The 22,497-nt window shown below is 34.6% G+C and overlaps 1 protein-coding gene across 21 annotated transcripts in view; it reads right to left on the bottom strand.

Moving 5' to 3' along the window:
• Window positions 1–1,706: 1,706 nt before the first annotated feature.
• Window positions 1,707–22,497, bottom strand: part of POSTN (periostin) — a 35,176-nt gene continuing 14,385 nt past the window's right edge. The window contains exons 9-24 of one of the 21 annotated variants that reach the window (XM_035542835.2): window positions 22,284–22,418; window positions 21,275–21,423; window positions 20,616–20,752; window positions 19,819–19,949; window positions 16,813–16,943; window positions 16,531–16,633; window positions 16,080–16,147; window positions 15,456–15,501; window positions 14,498–14,545; window positions 11,163–11,258; window positions 10,512–10,601; window positions 8,885–8,962; window positions 8,353–8,433; window positions 6,117–6,203; window positions 4,036–4,077; window positions 1,707–2,939 (exon numbers count right to left, since the gene is read on the bottom strand). In XM_035542835.2, coding sequence (XP_035398728.1) covers window positions 2,899–2,939; window positions 4,036–4,077; window positions 6,117–6,203; window positions 8,353–8,433; window positions 8,885–8,962; window positions 10,512–10,601; window positions 11,163–11,258; window positions 14,498–14,545; window positions 15,456–15,501; window positions 16,080–16,147; window positions 16,531–16,633; window positions 16,813–16,943; window positions 19,819–19,949; window positions 20,616–20,752; window positions 21,275–21,423; window positions 22,284–22,418 — 1,463 coding nt within the window. In that variant the 3' untranslated portion in view covers window positions 1,707–2,898. The remainder of the gene's footprint in view (window positions 2,940–4,035; window positions 4,078–6,116; window positions 6,204–8,352; window positions 8,434–8,884; window positions 8,963–10,511; window positions 10,602–11,162; window positions 11,259–14,497; window positions 14,546–15,455; window positions 15,502–16,079; window positions 16,148–16,530; window positions 16,634–16,812; window positions 16,944–19,818; window positions 19,950–20,615; window positions 20,753–21,274; window positions 21,424–22,283; window positions 22,419–22,497) is intronic. The other 20 variants (XM_035542836.2, XM_035542837.2, XM_035542838.2 and 17 more) reach the window with 20 other exon arrangements.

Below are 22,497 nucleotides of genomic sequence, written 5' to 3'. Positions count from 1 at the left end.
TTAAGGATCTTAAAAGAAGCAGCAAAAGAGTAAGAGAGAAAGATTTAACCCAAAGTCTGGTGTCTATAGGAACAGCAAAATTTACTCTTCTCACCCAGTACCAAGGTTGACAGGATATTATTTAATCCTAAAAATATGAACCCTGACAGGAAAAGGTAGTATAAGAAATTTGATTGTGATACCCATGTGATGTAAAAATCAGGCTGTATATTGCAGTACTCCTGTTCAACAAAGGCTTAGAAAAAGGGTGGGTGAGACGTTTACTGCTTTGTATAAAGGAAGAATCAGATGCTATTAACATTTTTTTCTCCTGTTTTTAGGTCTTCTTTCATTGGTTTCATGTAGTCATGTTCTGAATGGGTAGGGTACACTGATGGGAATGTGTAGCAGAGTATGGGGAGACATGCATGTGGATGTCAGTCATATATTAATTTTTGAACCTCTTAGCCACTTACAGATCAATTTGGAAAAGAGATATTGAACACAGAATACAGAAATTTATCAGAAACAGAGTATCATTGATTTCTTAGGTATTTGATCATCTCTCTAGTCTCCTTCAACAGTAAATGTGGTCAGAAAATATTTTCTCAAATTTTCAGTCTTCTCCACTGACATTAGGTGTCTAAGTACTGCTCTGAACTTAATCTGAAAAACTGTTTTTATTGAAACCTTTACTCATTAGTCTCCACTTACTGTGTTTGTGGTTTAATTATTTCAGTGACATTAAAAGGGAGTCTGTTGCTGTGACAACTGTGAGGTCCTTCTCTATCAACCCAGTGGTTGTTGTTATGATGATATCCAATTTGTGACCTGTCACAATCTGAAGCCACTTTGTTAAAAAGGCTTGTGGATGAAACATATATTATCGTAGTCTTTATTGGTGTATGGACACATACACCATTCTAATTTCCTGGAACATTGTGATTGTCTTTCTCTCGTTGATATACCTCTCCTTTTTGGGTAGCAGAGAGCACAGACACATCCCTCCCCTAGCATAGAATCACAGAATGGTTTGGGTTAGAAGGGACATTTGGAGATAAACTAGTCCAGAATCCCTGCCATGGTCCAAGAGCATCGTTCACATAGCAGCATAGAATGATTTGACTTAGAATGGATTTCTAAAGTCTGCTCTTCAAAATATTGACTGAAGATCTTATAATGACATATCAGTGAAGAGAGCATAATAAAGTTCATGATCTAATGACAGCAAAAGGCCCTGGGGAAAGGTGACAGCTTTAATTCATCCTCTGGGCAGTACTGAGGGGCCTCATTCTCACCTAAAAGTTCTTTCCAGGGTTAGAAGCCATCCTTCCACCCAAGCACTTGTCCTGGTTTCAGCTAGGATAGAGTTAATTTTCCTCCTAGTAACCACAACAGCACTCTAACAATAGATAGTGGGGTCACCTTACTGAGATACTCTGTCAGCCCAGTAAGTCTACAAAACATAACAGTCCAGTGCTCAGGTATCTTTTCCACTCATAAAGAAATTGAGATGATAGCGTTCACAGTATGTGATTATTGAATTAAGGGAAGCTTTGAATTCTGTTTAAGGAGAATGATGCAGTTACAGCATTAATTTGTTCTAGGTGAGAAAGGGAAATATCTGCTTGCTTCTCTGAGGGCAAATTTTTAATCTAAAAACGACACTAACAGTTTAAGAATATTTACAAATTGCTTTCTCATAAAAAAAGATTTACAAATACAAGGACATTTAGACAACTTGTTTATTGAGTATTTCTTTCAAAACAGAAGTATAAAAGCACATCAGATAACTCCTCTTAAACTTTGGTCTGCAGAATTAAGGCACTTTGAACATGTTTTTTCTTACTCCATGAGTAATTGTTTTCCAACTTTCATTAATAAAGGCAAACAATTTTTATGAGTACAAAACTAGTTATAAAAATGACATAATTTACAGACAACTCCACATTAGTACCAGACATTAGCAAAGCATGTTTTGATATAAAAGCTTTCAGACCTAGGCTCATTTTTGTAACACCTTTTTCCACGCAGAGATAACTGTTTGCATGCATTTTAATTATCCCTTCTATAATCCACTTTTAGAATCAAAAGACATATTTAGGGAAAAGTCAGAAAACATTTAAGAATTTCAGTATATATGTTGTTATAGGATTCCTTTAATGGGAATTATTTTTTCATATAAATAAAGGTCAGCATGATCACAAATACACTTTAGGAAGCTTATAACATTTTCTTTTTCCCTTGTTAAGATTTTCCATTAGCCATGTTACCAGAAGGCATTTGGATATGTGATGTAGAACAAGAAAAGATACATTTGTCTGTTTAGACATATAATATTTGTCTGTTTAGAAAAGGTAATGTTACTGGTGTCAGTATTACATTAAAAATGCTATGAATTTTGACTTACAAAAAACATACAATACTACTGAACCAAAAGTGCTACATTAACACTCTTATTTCCTTACATTACGTATTCTAAAAGTCATCTGATTTTTTTTTCCTAGAAATGATCTAATTTCATTTATATTTCTCATTTAGTAGAAATAAAAATAATAATAAAAATACATTCTGCATTGTTCCCTGCTATTTTTGAATCCAATCGTGCAAGCACTTACTAGCCAGCTTAAAAGGGAATCCTGGTTCTACAGAAGCTGATGGAAGTTTTGTTTGTGCCTTTAGCAGTTCCAGGATCCCACCTTGCATAATGCTTACTATCAAGAGCAATTACAGCACCTTGTGAGAATTATGCCAGTAGTGAGCATCTACATTTTCACATCTTTTTGTGGATTCATGGTTCAGTTTACATTGTTATCAAAACACATTGTTTTCTAATATTCTTTTTTCAAAACAGTTTCTCTTCATCTCAAAGACCATGCCGTTAATTTGTAATTCTGTGGATTTTATCTTGAAAAGCTTTTAAGAATAAGCTAGTCTTGTCCTCCTTCTTGCTGATCCCCCTGGGGAAAAAAAAAAAAGAAATTATAACCTATGATTATATGTAATATAGTTAAACTAGATACTGCATTTACGGGTGAAACAGACGCGAATAGGAAAGAATGATGCTGAATCCTTCACTGTCATACTGGCAGGTAGAAAATTATAGTGATCTCTCAGCTTCTCAATAGATTCAAATAATGTACAAACAGTGAATACAAATCCTGCATTGGGGAATCCCACAGTGCCATTTTCACAGTATCAGATTCCAGAATCAGATCTTACTTTGACACCTTGTCCTGGTTTCAGCTAGGATAGAGTTATTTTTCCTCCTAGTAGCTGGTATGGTGCTGTGTTTGGGATTTAGGATGAAAATCATGTTGATAACAGGCTCATGTTTTAATTGTTGCAGAGCAGTGCTTACACTAAGCCAAGAAATTTTCAGCTTCTCGCACCGTCCCACCAGTGAGGAGGCTGGGGGTCCAGCTGTGAGGGGACAGAACTCGGACAGCTGACCCAAACTGGACAAAGTGATATTCCATACCACAGGGCATCACGCTGAACAATTAATATGGGGTTATGGGGTGGATGCCCAGGGTGGGGGGACCATTGCTCAAGGACGGGCTGGGCATTGGTCAGTAGGTAATGAGCAATTGCATGGTGCATCACTTGTTTTGTGCACATTATTATTATTGTTAATCATTTTTTTCTTTTCTGTCCTATTAAACTGTCTTTATCTCAACCCACAAGCTATTTTTTTTCCCCCCGATTCTCTCCTCCATCCCACTGTGCAGGGAAGGGTTAGTGAATGGCTGTGTAGTGCTTTGCTGCCTGGCAGGTTAAACCACAACACACCTTTATTCTATTGTGAAACATGGTTTGAATGAAACACATAATATAAGTTCTTTTCAGATAGAAACATATATATAAGACTATACAAGCCTTTTAATTAACAATAGCAAGTCTCGTTATTTTTTTTTTTAAAAGCGTAAATGCAACTCTTCCCTTTGGAACTCTGTTTTCTTAAGCTTCTGTGTACCCTCCACCCTTTACTTTAAACATATCTGAGAAAAATATTTGATAGAAGTTAAAATTTTTAAATGTATGTTTTGCTTTTACCTTGTGTCCTCTTGTTTGCTTGTACTTTCCGTACAGGCGCTTCTAGAAAATAGAAATGTTTCAGTCAGAATTTATTTGTTAGAGCTTTTGAAAACTCTTTAAAAATCTTGGAAACCTATTGTAGACTTGTAATGTCTTCTCTTTAAGGTTTTTTAATGAATTAAGGATTCTGATCCATTAGTATGTTGACTTGATCACCTGAAACATGAATGCGAATAATAAATACAGTGTACGCATTTCCATAATTTGTATTCTTCCATCAATTCTTACCTACATTTCAAAAGTACTTTTAAGTTTTAATAGTATGAACTATTCATACTGATCTCTTGTGGATGGTTGCATGATGTAGGCAGGGGCCAGGACATTTTGCCCATACTCTTCACACAGCAAAAGCCATCTGACACTGTCAGTGATGTGCAATCATGTTAATGTATTGTCCAGGACTCGGTCTCAGATTTTGGCAGAGGAAATTCAGATTTCCTTGCAGGGCACGCTATAGACATTTATTCAAGAATTATATGTAAATGATATGCTTGAATCTCAGCCATTGCAAGATGTCAGCCACATTACCAGCTGCATTTGGGCCTTGATATATAACTGCACTGTGAGCCCACAGTATCACTCCACATTAACAGGTCAGCTTATTTTCTCAGAAACTTCTGTTTTAAAGGGTACAGCAAAGCAAGGGCCATTGTATAGGTACCACCCTCATTAGCAGATATGTCTGTTTTCCAAAAGACCGATTCTCTGTAACTACAGACACTTTTTCCTCTCTCTAATCAAACCCTGATGTAATTTTTAAAACCAAGTGTCTCCTCATTAGGAGAGAAAACACAAACTTTAAAGAGAATTCTTCTCTCACAGACGTTACTGTAGTATATTTCCTTCTTTACAGACATAAAGTACTTGTATATTTGCTTAACTAGCCACATGCAGTTGCCTTTTCATCTTGAGGTACAGGGTATGTAAACACAATGCCCTGAAATATAGGCTTCATTACTGCTGAGGTGAAACACTGGGCATCTGCACCAAGTTAAAGAAAATTGCAAGTTCTGCACCACCTTAACAAGGAGAGAACATGGCCCATACAAACTTGTGTGTTTTCTGGTAAAGCTCCATGGCTGAAAATCATACCCATCTCTCATTTTCAAGCAATAGTTGACTTCCTTGCATGCCTTGTACTACCCAACATTGAAGTTTACAAATAATTGTGGTATAGCTTCAGTATTTGGTATAAACTTTAAAATGCAAAAAGTAGAAACATATTTATTTCTTAAACATCACTATCCACAAGCCATATTTTTATTATGAATTTGTATTTCAAAGGCTGACAGACTAAATAAATTTTTACTCTGCATCATTAGAATTAGAATTGGAAAAGGACATACATTCAAATACAACAGAAACCCCAAACAAACTACTTTTTAACTTGGAATAAATAAATAAATAAAAAGATTGCTAAACTTGAAAAACTAATTCCTGGCATATACCCAGGCTGAACTGAGGCTGAACTGTATTTGACTCCTCATGTTGGACCTCCAGACCATTCAGCTTTTTCAAAACCAAGAGTTTCCCTTATTAAATAGGATAAGAGTAGAGAAATTCCAAGACCCCATAAGATTTACCCTTCCCCAGAGATCATATTCCCTCCACCCACCTCTTACCAAATTGAGAACCCAACAGATCACATTGACAGATCACATTAAAACTGACAAGAAATAACTCAAGTTAAAAACAACTCACGTGGTCTTCTTCTGGATGTGTTGCTTAGAGAAAATGCAATTCTTATGGTGCGTGTTCCTTCATATGTTTTACCTAAGCTTTGTGGTTTAGACATTTCCTCTTGTCTACTATGCCTGCCAAATCTTTTAGTTACTTTTAGACACAAGACAAGCCTCAACATTTTTCTCTGCAACATCAGTGAAAGAATTCTTTTCCAAAACAATCAAAAAACTCTTCTTGCTAAAATATTGGCTTCAGACCTAAGTAATTTTTGTGAATAAAAGCTACAAATCCCCACCTAGAATGATCACTTCAGACAAGTGAGGTCTTAGTGATACTGGATTTTTAGACAAACTAACCTTCCAAATGGACTTTCTTGATTTCTCTCTCGATAATCTGTGGCTCTCCCTCAATTACTTTAGTAACCTTGGTGTACTCAGTTCCAGCTACAATAGGCATTAAAAACAAATGAGTTAAATCTGGGATAGCATTTTTTCATGTGCAAGGAACCATCAGTGGAAACAATGCTGTTTTGGGGGTGTAGGTATATGCAGGCCACTATGGCATTCATGATGTAAAGTCCTCCTGATTTTCTTGGCCCTGACACAGGTGATGCCTTCTCTAGGGCTGAAAGTCATTCATTGCAATCTTGGATTGTAGTTTGTTTCAGCAAAGACTGCCAATTGTAATAAGCAGTGCTGGACATTATATGAGTTGAATTACAGCCCATGTAAAATCTTTTATTTTAGACAGTGGGAATACATCCATTTGCGTCGGGACTCAGATTTAAGTGCTTAGGAAATTTTCAGTAAAACAAGCATTTTGACGTAGACAAGAGGGCCATAAAGCACTATCACAATTAACACTAACAGCCATAAAGCAGTGTGTGTATCTGCTTTTATTGGCTGAAAGATATGGTAAGATATTATAATGGAAGACAAGGGTATCTGACTGGATAAATCATGGGAAAGACAGAAAAAAATCAGATTAAAACAAGAGACAGAAATCTGCCTATTTGTCCCATTCTGTAAAGCAGGATGCTTATGCAAACTGACATATAATAGCAAGGAAAAATAGCAAGAATTCAAGAGACAATATTGTCTTTTCCAAATTTACTGCAGATAAATTATTTCTTACTTTTCTGTACAATGATAGGATCGCTATAAGATTTATCTTTACAGACTATATCTATTTAATTGTATATCTCTGTAACTGAAGAATTTTGAACATTCTGGGATAAATTTTACTCCTGCTTTTTATAGCCTTGTTAAGACCACTAGAACATAGTCCAACAGATGGAGGGATTTTTTTTTTTTATTTTCCTATTTTCAACTCTCTTTTTAAATATTCGCTGCTGAAATAGGCAGCTCCAGAGAGCAACTCTCACACTTAGGATAGGATACAATGAAAAACCCTCTAGATCATATTTCTCTCCAATGAGTACAGAAAAATCCTAGCTAAGATCTGCAAAACTAAGATTTGATTGTTTAAAATAGCAGAAAGAAATACAGTCATATTCATGGCCATATCATGTTTTGTCTCTAAGACTAGCTACATTATCAACCAGCATGTTTTTGTTTGATGAAGAAACTGCTATGACATTCAGCCATTACTAAATTCTTGTGATTCTGAGGTTTAAATTACATATACAGAAGAGTGCTTGTGAAAAGCTACAAGATTTAGTTCTGTGTACACATGGCTGAACTTACTATGAGCTACTTAAGTAGTATTTGAGTTAGTAACTTATGAGAAAGTGAACATAATATGAATTCGATTCAGCTAATTTATGCCAGGAGAAATATCCATAAATATTTTGAGCCTCTTACTCAGGTTTACATTGACCCTTACTAAAAGCACAATACTTGAATTCTCTTTTTTTATTCCCCATTGCTATTATAGATAGTGATTCTAATCTACACATTAAGCAGAAAACATTCCAAATTCATAGATAGATTAATTTCATAAGCACAAGTTTGTTTACCAGTTTTCTACAGCTACTGGTTATATACTGCCAAAACTGTTAGAATTAAGAGAGCAAGAAGGAAAGAAAACCATTCTTTGGAACATTATATTTGGAAAGAGTTGAGGTTAATGCCTTGATATCCGTCACCTGTAAGCTTTGAAAGAGGGATGCTAAACATGCCTTTAATTATTAATTTGAGGGCAATGAATATTCATTTCTGGATGACTGATAAGTAAGGTGAATTTGGCCTATTACAATGTTTACTATTTCATAAATGTTTTTCACAGATTTAAATTTGCTGAGTAAAAAGGTTCACAGCTAGTAGAATAAATCTTCATTGCTCCCCTGGGTTTTAATTAGATAACTTTTTAAAGACTGAGAAAACAATTGAATTTTTTATCTATTTGTCATGGCTGATATCATACCAAAATTAATTAATCAAACTTTGGCACTTGTTTCCTTTTTACGTGCATCTGGCACTTCCTATATGTCATTCTTTTTTTTTTTTTTTTTCCCATTGAAGTTTAATTTTTGCTAGATCAGTCTTTAAAATGTTGAGCTAGACAGATCTGAGAGAGGTTTCAGTTATCATAACCTGTTACAACAAGGTTAGTTGTAATACACTGAATTACCTCCCTGCAGAAGTCTTTTGATTTCCTCATCTTCGAGTAAATGACCATCACCTTCAATAAATTTGGTCACCTTGGTAACCTCTGATAGGATACAGGTTATGGCAAAAAAATTGATTGACAAAAAATGTTTGACAATCCTATAACAGCATATTAATGACTTTATCCTGTTATAGCATTTTGCTGAATTACAAAAGTTATCTGTGATGATATTATGTTCCACGCTAAATACTGAAAACATCATATTGCATGACAAGCATAACTTAGCATTTATTAGACCCAGGCAGTCTCAGTTCTAGAGCTGACTGGAATGTGAAGATCAGAGACTCAAACCAGAGTATTAAGTTAGGCCATTTCTCAGCTTTTCAGGCTTAACCTCTGATTTTGCAGAGTGAACATATTTGATGAAAACACATTTGAGTATCCATTCAGTGATTACTTAAGTAATATCATACTGGTTTTATGGTTTTATTGCTGTCATTGTTTGTTTTTGATTGTCTGTTTTCAAAGAAGAAAAGAAAACAAGGATACTAACCTTCTTCAAGAAATTTCTTTAATTTTTCTTCATTATCTGAACCACCTGCAGTAATTCTGGTATATTTTATTTCAGGACCTAGAAAAAGATGATTTTTTTTTAAAAAACAAGGACTTAAGTTAGATATAGCACTATTGTCTTTTAAGTTTTTTTTTCCCTCAATTTAACCCTTATGATGATTCTGTCTTTAACATGCTTTAATCTGCTTTTATGTTTTTTGTTTTTGTTTGTTTGTTTTATCTTTCACTGTGTCCTAAACTGAAATGAAAGAGGACTACGAATAGCTTAGAACTATTCAGACAAGTAAGTAGGCAAATTTAACATAGTAAACATCTGCTCACAGTTTTAATAATTTTGTTGTATTAGGTCACAGATCAGGTATTTCCTCATTGTAAAATGGTCTGGATCCACTGTTGTAAAAGATGTTATTAATGTTGTAACAGCTATGAGTCATTTGGGAGTTTAGTGCAGAAATTCTTTATCAGTTTCTATTACAGAGAGAAGGAAATTTCAGGTCTGGAATGCTGGCATCATCTACATGATAATGACTATTTCATGTGGGCTATTATTGAAACTTGCAGTTCAGAAATGAGAAAATAATATTTTCTCTCCCAGAAATTTTCCGTTTTGAAAAAAGTATCCCTGATTTTTTCAGAAACTACTGCTGTCTTTTTCACTGTTATAGTCATTTCATTCAGTTGCTTTCACTGTAGTAAATAGTTGCGTGAGAATAACTTGCCTGGTTTATTTCTCTCTTGCTTGAATGACTTAAATTGATTTTTTCAAGATAAACTCAATACAAAGACTTTCTGCTACGTCAATATTTCTGTAACACTGTCTTTCCCTTGCAACTGTTCTTGCAGACAGTATTTTAACTACAGTGTACAAGATAGTATTTATCCAAGGGAATCAAATGTGTTAGCAGAGAATTTGTGACTGTTTAAATATGCCTCAATCTACTCACTTCAATTTCTGTAAGTTTTCTAGGATTCTTAAACATAAAAATCTTCACAGTAGGTCAAAGTAACTGAAATTGGCCAAGGAGATTGAAAGCTACTGTACAAAAAGATAAAGGGACAGATGCTCATTAATTTTATTCTACATTAGCACGAAACAAATGTCTGCCTTTTGGATGTCAGAAAAAGATAGTCTCACCTTAAAAAGGAACAAAGTATTTTATTTTTATTATTATAATTATATATTTTTTTCCTGAACTGAGTTTCAAGGAAGCCTGGAAAAACATGCAAAAGTAGGTATCTACACACTGAAGGGCTAGTGTTGGTCAAATGAAGCCTACCTGGAGATATACAATACAAGTAACCTAAAAATTCACATGCACACAAAAAAATAAAAAAAAAAATCTAAAATAAGACAGACTGAAAAATGCAAAAGAACACTCTTAGCCTGAAATGGTATACATATGTATATGTATCAGACATATATAATTCTGTATGTATATGTGTAGCAGACAGTGAAAATCTGAGCTATACAATCTGAGCTATACATGGCAGTGGGAAGTAGCAGGAGGAAAATTCACCTCCTCAGGAAATGCAGTTTAGGCATTAGGACAGGACTTAAGATGTTCTGCTTTTGTATGTAATGGAGAACTTCACTCAACATGAATTACCTTGAATAATTCTTTCTTCTGTTACCTTTTTCTCTGTCACTTCCACAGGTCGCCCATCAATGATTTTGGTGTATGTTTTAATAATTGGTTCTACAAGGATTTTTAAATTGAAGATATTAATAAAGTGATTAGCAGTGTTGCACTTGCTGGTTTTGAGACACCAAAACTTAATGAAGCACACAAGGAACGACCACAGAATATTTTAAGAAAAAATAAAAATGCTGAGTAGACCAGGAGCTGTTTGTCCCAAATTTAAGATGACTACATGCTATTTTCTTTGAAACCACCCTAGATATGAAATCCTTAAAGCTCCTAGCAAAGCAGGAAACAAAGTTGATTTGTTTGTCTGATAATGCTGCCTTTTTATCACAAGAATCACATCCTGCATTTTCGACTGCAGGACAACAATCAGCAAATAACTGAGACAGGCATTATGTCAGCATGCAGAACATTTCTAACACTGTCTTGACTGTAGCTATTAGGTACAGCTAAGGAAAAAAAAAATAAAATTGCCATACTTCCAGAAGGTCCTGTTAAAAATAAGTCCGTTGTCTAACATACCACAGAAACCACCTGCACTCAAGTAAAAACAGTCCAGGAATAATTTCAGATTTTAACTAATGCAAATTAAGTTGCTGAAAGCATACCAACCTCCATGTATCACTTTAGTTATTGTCTCCCCTTCCCTGACTATTTTGAACTCAGGTTCCCCTTCAATTAATTTAGTGAGCTGTGTAATAGATGGGTCTGTGACACAAGGAAAAAAAAACATGTTACAAATAGTCATAAAAATATTTATGGTATTCCATAGGACTGAGATGAAGCTAGCATTGTCACCCCTACCCTAAATAAACCAGATGACCATAATGGAGAAGCCATAAATCTGAGATGGAGATGACCATAAATCTGAGAAGCCATCTGCAGCAGTGGCTGTACAATCTTGTACTTCCTCCCATGCTGTCTTAAATTTAGATCCTGTTGTGCACTTACTATTTACAAATTTTGTTTTTGTTATGTTTTTGTGTATTGGGTATTTTTAACATCTGTTGACAAGTGTCAAACAAACACAGATCCTCAGCAGCTGAAAGGAAGCTTTCTTGTATATATATTGGTAAAATGCCTAAACTGAGGCATTGCTGGAATGTTCTGCTGGGTTTTCATTTATTTATCTATCTTTTTATTTATTTATTTTTATTTTAAGCTACACAGACTTAGGCAGTGGGCATATAGCCTAAAATAAAATAAAATAAATAGATTCAGAGATCAGCTGGGTAGGTTGTAAGGGTATTTGTCAGCAGTAATGGCTACTGCCCTCTGAGTTTCATGGGAGATGTCATCTTGATTTCAATGGCCAAAACAAATAATTTGGTAATCTCTTATTCTTGTGCAATCCCCACAGATCACACTGATACAAATATATCTCTGTTTGGCAGGCTGGAGATAGACACCTAAAAAAATGAAGAACATACCTCTGATGCAGCCAATTAACTAACATAGTGTTTTAGTTAAGCTGGTTTTGTAACACTTCCCCTATTCCCTGCTCAGAGTTAGAAATATAACACAACCCATCTTTCACATGTTCTTGTGGTCCCTTAATAATATTTCTTTAAAACATTTCTTTGAATTATTTCATGTAGAAGTTGATTTTGCACAGAGTTTTTTTTTTTTTTTTAGTTTTTTTTTATAATCAGGATTTAATAATAGCTTTTGAATATATATGCCTGGGATTGAATTGCTGAGAGCAGTATGATTGAGGCTTACTAGTGTCCTTCAACAGTAACAAATCGAAGCATACATTTTTGTTTTTGCAGCAGCAGATGATTGTACAGGTTAGATCTCATAGCTAAATAATTCATTTATTTGCTGCAGATGTGATGATATGATAGGACCATAATGATTCCCAGTTATTACAGAACTCAATCTACTCTCAGTTTTAAACAGCTGAACTATTGCCTTTTCTTTTATTTTCTAAGGAGTCTGATAGAAAAACATTCATAAATTTTGTAAAGAAGCAATCTTAAAAGACTCTTTGGGTTGCTTCTGTTCCAAATTCAGAGGTAATTTTGTATGTTGAGATATTAAATGCCAACATACATTGAGAGAAATTATCAATGTTAGTGAAAAAAATCAAAGATTTATTAACGTTTATAAATCCTTCACAAAACAAAACAAACTTCTAATTTATTTTACCTTCCTATGTGACTTATACCGTAGATGCATGCAGAACCTGTATTTTCCTGTATTTCCTAGTCAAGGATCAATCTTTTAAACATTCAATACAATAAGATTTGGGTTTCAACCAGATTTAACTGTTGAGATCTCTTTGAACTTGTCTATGTATGGGTAATGAAGCACAACTCAAGTAGATATCAGCCTCTAAAAAGACTTGGGATTTATTTTATTTTATATGAAATCTCCCATCATGATCTGCTGGAACTTCTTGACATATGTTGCAAAAATTAACATGCAACATTGCCAGATTTTTTTTTTTTTTTTTTTTTTTTTTTACAGACAATTGGGGGCATATGTGGTTTTGATGGGAGCTGCCAATCACTACTGTTACTGCTAGCAAGCTCAGAAGGGCCTAAATTGGCATTATTAGGATTATTTCTGAGTCATCAGTAGGAAGACTGTGCTGGCTAGAGATCCTTCTTTGGACAGGGTCCCAAAGCAGAAGTACTGTACTGGTAGTGGAAAGGAGTGACTCTTTAGTGCTCACTAACACCTAAAACTCTTTTTTTGTTTCCCTCTTTAGTGAAGAATGCTTAGTTGTACATTTGTACAGATATATACAAACATATAGCTCAGACAGTCATTTATCATTTTTTCTCATCTTCCAAATTTTATGAAAATTGCCTAAACTGTCTGCCCTGTCTCTGGATTTAACCTAGAACGGGTACCTCCAGAAAGTGATTCACCTTCATCTTGTAAAGACTAAGATATTTGGATAATTTATCACGTGGAATCATCTGCTAATTTATATTGCTTTATAGCTCTGATTTTGTGCTGGAGACTAGGCAGCAAGGATTAGTGTGTATATATATATATATATATATATATGTGTGTGTGTGTGTGTATAGTATCTAGTGCTAGGTGGGACAAAGCACAAACAAGCTGTAGAACAAGTAAGCTCATGCCATTTCTGCTGGGAGAAAGTCCTCACAGAAACAACATTTAATCAGTTTGAATAAAATATCTGGAAGATATTTTCAAGTGCCTTTGTTCTCAGTTGAACTTTACCAGATTCTTTTTTAGCATTTTCATTTCAGAAGAAAACTGGAGCACATAAGGGGTGACACTGGCCTAGTGAAACTAATGATGTTTTACTTAAGATATGAATCACAAGTGTTTTTACAGTCCCAGCCCAACTTTTTGTTCTCTTCAGTCCCGCAACTAGTCTTTAACTCATACTTTTGCCACAGAGAAATTGAGAAGAAAGTCTGGTTAACTGTCCTTTCCAGGCATCTGACAGATATTGGTATTTAGAACTGACTGAAAACTGTAGAGAAATTAACTGTTTGTTTGTTGTTGCTCTTGATTTTTGTTTGTTTGTTTTTAACTTTAATGTATAACAATTCTACTTCATTTTTTAAAATAACTATTTTAATAAAAAATTGGAAATATTTTAATTATAGAATCTTACTTTCTATATACTTTATATAAAATATAGTACTATTTGGGGAATTTTAAATAAATTATTTGGGATAAAAAAAGACTTAAAAAAACACATCTTAAAAATGCCCATACAAAAATTAAAAAAAAAAACCAGCTGGGGAGAGCAGCCATGGGAAATCTTTAAATACAAAATATTTCAGCCAGTTCTAATTGCAATATTCGTATCTTTGCTCTCCTGGCAAAGTACAGAACAACCCAGAGTTGTTATGTAAAAAATACATTCTGTTAAAGAAATAAATGCAATACATATTCTGTATATGTATACCTATATGAACATATACAGAAATATATATTGGAAGGGCCCCATTTACCTTCCTTTCTGATGATGGGCTGGACGTTGCTTTCAATTATGTTAATTTCTGAAAGTATAGAAAATGGAATATAAAACATTCCATTCTTACATTTTCTTTATGGTAATGATCAGACAAATTAGGTCTGGTCATAAAGATGTAAATAAAGTCACAGATATTAATGGAAGGCAAAGTAAATCAAAAGGCTCTAGAGTATGAATCTCAGTTCTGTTTACTAAATGGTACTGTATACACACAAGTTACCTGCAGACAGTCTACTGATGTGCTATTTTCCTTTGTTTGTACCTCATGAAACCCAGAGGTAATGAAATCCATGACAGTGTAAGATACATAAAAATAATGGCTTGTACAATTCCCTGCATAAAAATCTGTATAATTCCCTGGCGTATCTTAAACTTGAATCTTACTCTCTTTGTTTCATTGGGGAGCACACCTGGTAAACAGAGGGCTTTTACTCCTTATAGAGGAAATGGCTGAAGCAACTGCCTCCCATACAAAACCCATATATGCATGTACAGAAAACAGGTGGAAAAGGTACACTTTGCTCCTCTGGAAGCATTTATGAAAAAGAAAGCAACTCAATGCATAGTTTGGTCAGTCCTTGAGAGTCTGTGAGGCAGTACGACTGCTGTGCACCGAGCACTGAACCTTCGCTAAAACCTGAAAAAAAAAGTCTTTTCCATATGTATCTTGCCTATCCCAAATTGTAGAAACAGCTTACTTTAAGGACAGTTCCCTGTTGAGAATCTGGAAAGGGAAAAAATACATACAGTAGCACAACAACCAAAAACATTCTTCTTTGAGTCTCTCTTCCTGTGGTTCCTTGGCCCACTTTACTTTACACTTTACCATAAATTGCTTTCTTTATGATTAAAGAAAGATCTACAATTCAGATTGGAATTAACAAAATTTATAAATCAATCTTAAACCCATCTGGAAATATATAAAATGAACTTACTGTAAAACGTCAGTGGAATCTCTTTGAAGGTACTGTCACGAACAAACTATAAATACAAAAAAGTAATTTCAAAATTTGAAAGAGCACTTATGTTCTTATTTTCTAATGATTGTGTATAGAATTCACAGCTTCACTGATCTATAAGTTAGGTTATGCTATTTCACTAGGTTCTTTCATTCATGTTTGAAAGATGATGTAAGTTGAAAAGGATATGTAACAGATAGACAAGGATGCTTCTTTTTTAATCTAGAGTTGTTGAAGCTAATGGGTTAAATTGCATAGTAATTGAGCTATTTGATATTTCCCTCAAAAAAAGATTGCCTCAAGGGTTTGGAAGTGACTTATGCTGCTGGAGTGATAAAGGGTACTTGAAGCAAAGAGTGGATTTAGGCCAGTTCACACTGGAGTTGCCCATATGCAAATGTTCTACAATTATGTGGTGTTGAAAAATATAAGTTCTAACTGTTGAGTGCAGTGTATCATCCAAATTACACTTGGGTAACTGGGAGCTACTAGATGTGTTGCCTGCTGAAGAAACAGAGAGCCAAAGAACCATTTTTGAATAATGTACATGGTTTCATAGACCTTGCCAAAAGGACAATGGGATCATCATTTAAAAAGTACCTTGATTTGTATGTACTTGATCAGCTTCTTCAGGATTGTGAGCAGTTGATCATTTCCAACAGGCAGATCTAAGAAAAGAAACAGGTATGTAAGAGGAAAGATACATCTGTATTCACTTTACTTTCACTTACAGCGATAATGCAATGTAAAACCATCTCAAACTCACACTCATGTATGTGTACACGAGTGTTATGTGTACATATACATTCTTCTGTACTGGGGAAAAAATAGCCCTAAGCATCTTGTCTTCCATGTATTTGACTTTCACAAAATTTCTAAGAGTTTCCATGGTTTCAGGCATTGCATAAAATGAGTAGTGATGTACATTTTCTGTTTCCTATTTCACATTGGAATTGTCTCTTTAAAGTAAGTATCTTTTTAAATTCCTTGTACCTACATAACACGTGGACAGATTCAGAAATGTGTGTAAATTCCACGAACTAATACCCACCTGCTGGATACAGAAGTTTATCAATAACATGAATGACACCATTAGTTGCCATGAGATCAGATTCTCTTGATTTCAGTTCATTAACCAGAAGAGTATCATTCACCTGGTAAAGAACACATTATCAGAGACATTAAAAAACAAACTGAAACCCTTCATATCACTTTCAGATATATGCATCCCACTCTTCAATGTCAAACTGCAGACAGAATATCAAATTGCAGGCACTGAATGTCAAATCTCCATTACATGGTTGTGTCAGGAATACTTTTTTAAACACTTAACTGTTTTCAAGTAGAGCTTCCCTCCTTGGATAGTTTTAAGAATGTTTGTCACACCGGGCTCAAAGCCACTTCCAATGAAAACTCCTTGTGTCAAGTGGTAAAGGAGAATGTTCCTGAGAGCATTTTTATCTCCTATTTAAAAAGAAAAATAAGGAATACAAGTAATGAGTTTAAATAAATAAATAAAGCAAGGCATAAAAACTAAATTGTACTAGTTCTTTTTGGGAAATACTAAGGATTCCCATAGGTTTGAGACAGAATTAAGCATAGTATGAATGAAACTAACAGAAATACATATATATTGAAACTTTTTTCTTTTTTCCCCGTTATCATAATTTTAATAATCTTATGCCAAAAGGGACTCAACATAATTATAAACATGTTATGAGAACTACTGTATAAAAGAGCAGCATTTTCTTATTATTTGGTATTATTTGCTTTTCTTTGCTTTCCCCTCTAATCAGAATTTTTCATTCTTTTTCTAATTATGCTCTGTAAACACAATAATTTCAGGACCACTAAACAGTCTGCAGCATCAAGTATCACCAAGCTACTAGACAAACTGCAACCTTAACATCCTTTCAATTAAAGGGAACCATAGCTAACTGCTGGCAGAGAAATTAATATGACTATTCTCTTGGGCGACTCCCTTCTGAGATGAATGGGGATAACTGACAACTCTCTCTATACACACATTTTCCCATCTCAGGCAGGACAGAGTTGCAGGAAGAACAGAAGAAGGTAATCTGGGATACTGGTCTTGACTATTCTTGCAGTCAAACTGTGAGAGGAAGAGAAGTTGAGAAAGCGGAAACAACCCTATTGTGAGTGTGATTTCTATATTTCAAAGTTTGGTTTAATTCTTATTTTGGAAGAAAAAGCCACTAGAAAGGACTAGAAAAGGACTAACAAGGCAAATGGATTCTGGAGTCCAAGTTAGAGTCATGGCAGGGCTCCCTGGAGCTCTGCATCCATGGAGGTTCAGAGTCTTGGATGAGCTGTAGGAATATCCACAGACTGACCAGAAGACAGGGTACCAAACAGAGCAGTTTTAAAACACAAGTTCTTGTCATTATGTGGAATATTGAACATTCCATTGCATGTTCTTTGTTAGTATTACATGTGGACATTGATTTTTCTTTCCAAGAGTTTCAACCTTGATGAAATGGCAATAAAAATACTGTGTGGTTATAATTGTTCTCTGGTGTCTCTCAGTGAACATTTTCCTTTTCTGCTTTTGATTGCTAATATCAGTGCAATTCACTTTACTAATAAAGTCCAGTTAAATGATCCTTTTCACCTACTAAAATTAGTGCTGAGTTTTTATGACTGGTTTATTCATAGACAGCATCAAGTTATATACAAAGTCTAAATGCAGACATTTGAAAAAGCTGGTTTCACAATCAAATTTCCTTTGTTCTTTGTCACAATGGCCAGTGGTTATAAATAACCTTTGTTTTTTATCTTTATTGCAGATAAATATTTTTATAAATTCTTTGGAAAAAAATTACATATTTAAAAGCTTAATTTTTATAGAGAAAAATAATATTATGTCTTAAAAGAAAGCTAGGGTAAAATTCCAAAAAGCAATCTGACATTAAAAGAAAAAGGAGGGTAAAAATCAAAATTTCAGCTGCCAAAGAAAGTAAGTAGAAACTGTGTCACAATGATAGGAGAAGCCAGTACATAAAAGCCCTTGAAAAGCTGAACATCAAATATAGTTGTATTCTGGACTGTAGAAATAATCCAAAATGACAGAGGCCTAGGGTACATCAAGTTATGAACTGAAGACACAAAATAATAGGCCTGGTAAACTCATTTTCTTTTGTTTCTTTCTCAAGAAAAGAGAGTCTTAAAGACAAAAATTGAACTATAGTGTTTATCTAGTTACTTCAGTTCACAACCCTGAGATGAGCTTCATTTGATTTTATAGCTATCTAATGTTGGTCATTTAGGTTATCTGTTAATTTACCATTGTTGACTAGAGACACAGCACACTGGAAGATAATCTATGCCACAATCATAACTTTATATGGCTAAGAGAGAATTCAAATTAACAGTGCCTCATTAGTGAGTTAAGGTCTGTGTAGAGCTGAGTTATGCTAGGGAAGCTGCTCTGAGATGGACTCTTTGAAGCCATTAAGGATTCATGGGATTTGGCTTCATATCTTTGAACTTTGGTCTGAACAGAGCAGAAGCAAAAAAAATGTGACTAACTTTCTGGATGTGGGATTCAAGGTGACAGCTCTTCCCACACCTGTGCGACAAGACAGATTCACATTACCCTCAAATAAACTAAAAATATTTATAGTGTTGTGGCCACAGTCTAACCCTCTAGTTGGAAATCCTGCAGGAGACTTTCAAGTTATCGGTGTGCATTCCTTCTTTTGCAAAAATGAAATGTTAAATGTTGTGAAAAATCTACACAATTCCAAAGCTTAAAGGTGTAATGGCGTAAATTGGTATTTATATATATATTCAGGATCTTTTTTTGTAGCACAAGTGATGCTACAGATCACTGGGTGGACGCAAAGAAGGCAAAAGACAGGAAAGGAAAGGACAGGACAGGAATGGAAATTCAATACTACATATTTTTATAATGTGATGGTTACAATAAATAACTCAATAAATATCTACATGAAGAACAGAAATTTGATGGGACTCTGCAGTTTGATATATCTAAAGTAACCTTGAATGTTGTTATAGAAGTTGAAGTTAATTAAATGAATGCAGATTTTAACTTGGAAGGTAATTACACTTTGGAATCAACAAATGAGGTTAAATTTCAATTAAGGTTGGATTTTTTATTTTATTTTATTTCAGTTTTTTTCCCCAAAAGATACTTTCTCTATCACTGAAGAAGGAATTAATTTAGGGAAATCCCATGACCTGCTCTTTGCAGAAGGTTACCTGGTTTATCAGACATCTTTTGTTTAAGAAACACACTAGCTACCTTTCCCATTAATTTCACCCTTGTTTATACATGTAGTATTGGTATGTTACTTACTTATCAATATATCCTTATCATCATTGGTCAAACCTTTAAAGGCATCATTAGTTGGAACAAACAGAGTCCATTCTCCAGGCCGTGACAGAACATCATCTAAATCTGCAGCTTTCACCAGACTGAGGAAAACACTGTTTAAAAAAGACAAACCACAAATACATTCTGTAGACGTGTAGTAGCTATTCTCAAATCCAGGCACTTAGTCCCCTCATTTGTTCTGAAAGCACAACCATCTTCAAACACTCCTACAGTTTCCCAGAAATAAAGACAGTAGAGGAGATAAAATGAGAAAAAGAAAGACTGTCTTAAGAGTAGCAGACTGAGAAAAAAGGATTTGAAAAATAAAAACCATTGTCAGCCTGGATCATAGAAGAATTCATGGAATAAAAACCCTACAGATCAAAGAGATAAAGGGAGGATGACAATGGTAGTTGCTCTCTCTGGAGGGACTGACATACTTGCAGGCATGGGACAGAAGTACACACTGGGAACACAGTATATATACAGCCTGCGATCATGCTGCACTAATATGGAATTGTATTACTGGTTAATTAAGCCTTCAGACTCTGAAGCATTTATAGCTCTGGATGTGTCATCCAATACCTTGTGACCTCTTGCTCCTCTCTTGCCTATGTAGCAGTAAGGAACATGTATTTATTTTCTTGAGGTAATAACCTCTTTCTTGCCCTTCTTGCATCCCAAAAATCCAACATGGTCCACAACTATTTCTCAGACCAGCTGTGCTTATATATATATATATATATTTCCATCTGTAGGAAAATCTCAGTGCTACTCACCTAAAACGCTTATCATTTCTCAGCATTTCATGCAATGTTTTTTCTGCTGGCTTGATGATTTGTCTGAAGACGTGAATAAAACCATTCCTTCCTTCTTTACTTCCTCTGACCATGCATGAATTTTCAACACATACAGCCTGATTAAAAGAGAAGAGACACCTAAGTGCATCTATTCACAGAATGATACACATTTAAACATATTTGATGAATGAAATGGATGTGTATTTCCCAACAGGCTCCTGAGTTTAAAAATAATATTTATCTGGATTTCTGACAGTCAAATTTTATGTTCTTGACAGGAAGTCTGCTATTGCTTGAGAAAACAAAAGTATCAAAATCTGGAGTAAGTTAGCAGGATGCAAAGATTTCCAAACTTGATTTTCTGGTTTCCCTCCTTTTACTTAGGTCTAAAAACTATATGAATTTATTACTAATTGAGTGACAAATCCGGAATCTTGTATTGTTTTCCCAAATGCAAAATTCCCATAACAAAGATTGGATTTTCATTTTTTTTTTCTAACTTAAAAGCTTAAAGAATTTTCCTTGACAGTGGTAATGGTAGATGTTGAAAGGTTCATTCAACTTTGTCTTTCATTCTTTTATACATCTTCATTTTCATAGTTAGAATACACATTGTTTAAAATGTCCCATTCACTTACTGTGCGATACACAAAGACTCTGAGCAGTTTTCCTCCAATTGTCTCCAGCTCTTGTCCGTTGTATAGTTCATTGAGCCCAATTTTCACTTTTATAATGTGATTCTGCAGGATTGTTTTAAGAAGGCGCTGATCCATCTGTAAGGTGTCATCTACAATGACAATTAAATATTTATATATAGTTATTTATATAGTGAACTTTCATTCAAGTAAGGTTAACTGTGGACATCTGTATTAGAAGACCATGGAAATACTAGATATTTCATTGACATGCTTGAGTGACTTCCAATGACTTGCAAGGATCTATGTAAACAAAAAAATAATTGTTAAACAGTTTCTGTAAATTGCCTTTTCTCAAATTTAGAAACAATCTTTTGACACAGCCCTGATTATTACTAGAAATAAAATGCCAGATGTGTGCCTGCTCCAACTTCTGAATTACTGCTGAAGCTTATTCTTTCTGAATGTGCACCTGAAATCCTTCCCAAATTTGCTACTGTGGGGGTGGTTAATACACAGATCATTGAGGAGAGCAGGCTGTTCATGTACTCATTCCTGCAGATATGCAGATATGTTCCAAGCATATTTGTATCGGTCTCTCCCTGCTTTAATGTACTAGAAAATACCAATATCCTTGTATAAAATTTGTGAGAATAACCAACTTGTGAATTTATGTAAGTAATGTAAAGATTAAGAGAACTGGCAATTCACTAGCACATTTCCTTTCCCACAGCCTGCCTGTGTGTATTTTGTATCTTATTTTAGTGAGAATATTTCTGTCAACAAATGGTACCACTAAAAAAAAATCTGTGCAGTCTGATGATTGCATTTGTTTTGTCTTTCTACTCGGTGTGCATTTCGAAAGGATTAAATAATTCATTCTAATTCTCAATTACTAATTTTCCTCAGGACTTAGAACAAGTACTGGGTCTTATTTGGAAGACTGTCATAGTAGCATATATTCTTCTCGTTTATTTTGATGTTCAGAGCATACTCTTTCAACTCTACTAACCTGAGAAAGCACCATTCAGAGGTGCCAGGAGAGTGTATTGGCCTTCTGGTCTTAGAGAAGATGCCAGTCCCAGCTGTGCCACCAGGTCTGTAAAAGTAGTCTGCTGGGCACCCCCAAGCTCAATGACCTGCTTGGCTGCAAATAAAGAAAAAAGGTGTGTTAAAATACTTCTTGTATTTCTCTTCCTGATCTGGATTTTCCATGGTTTCATAAC

The sequence above is a fragment of the Cygnus atratus genome, chromosome 1 (assembly GCF_013377495.2).
Source record: "Cygnus atratus isolate AKBS03 ecotype Queensland, Australia chromosome 1, CAtr_DNAZoo_HiC_assembly, whole genome shotgun sequence".
Taxonomy (NCBI): domain Eukaryota; kingdom Metazoa; phylum Chordata; class Aves; order Anseriformes; family Anatidae; genus Cygnus; species Cygnus atratus.
The sequence above is the reverse complement of the archived record's forward strand: the minus strand, read 5'-3'. Positions and strand labels throughout refer to the sequence as shown.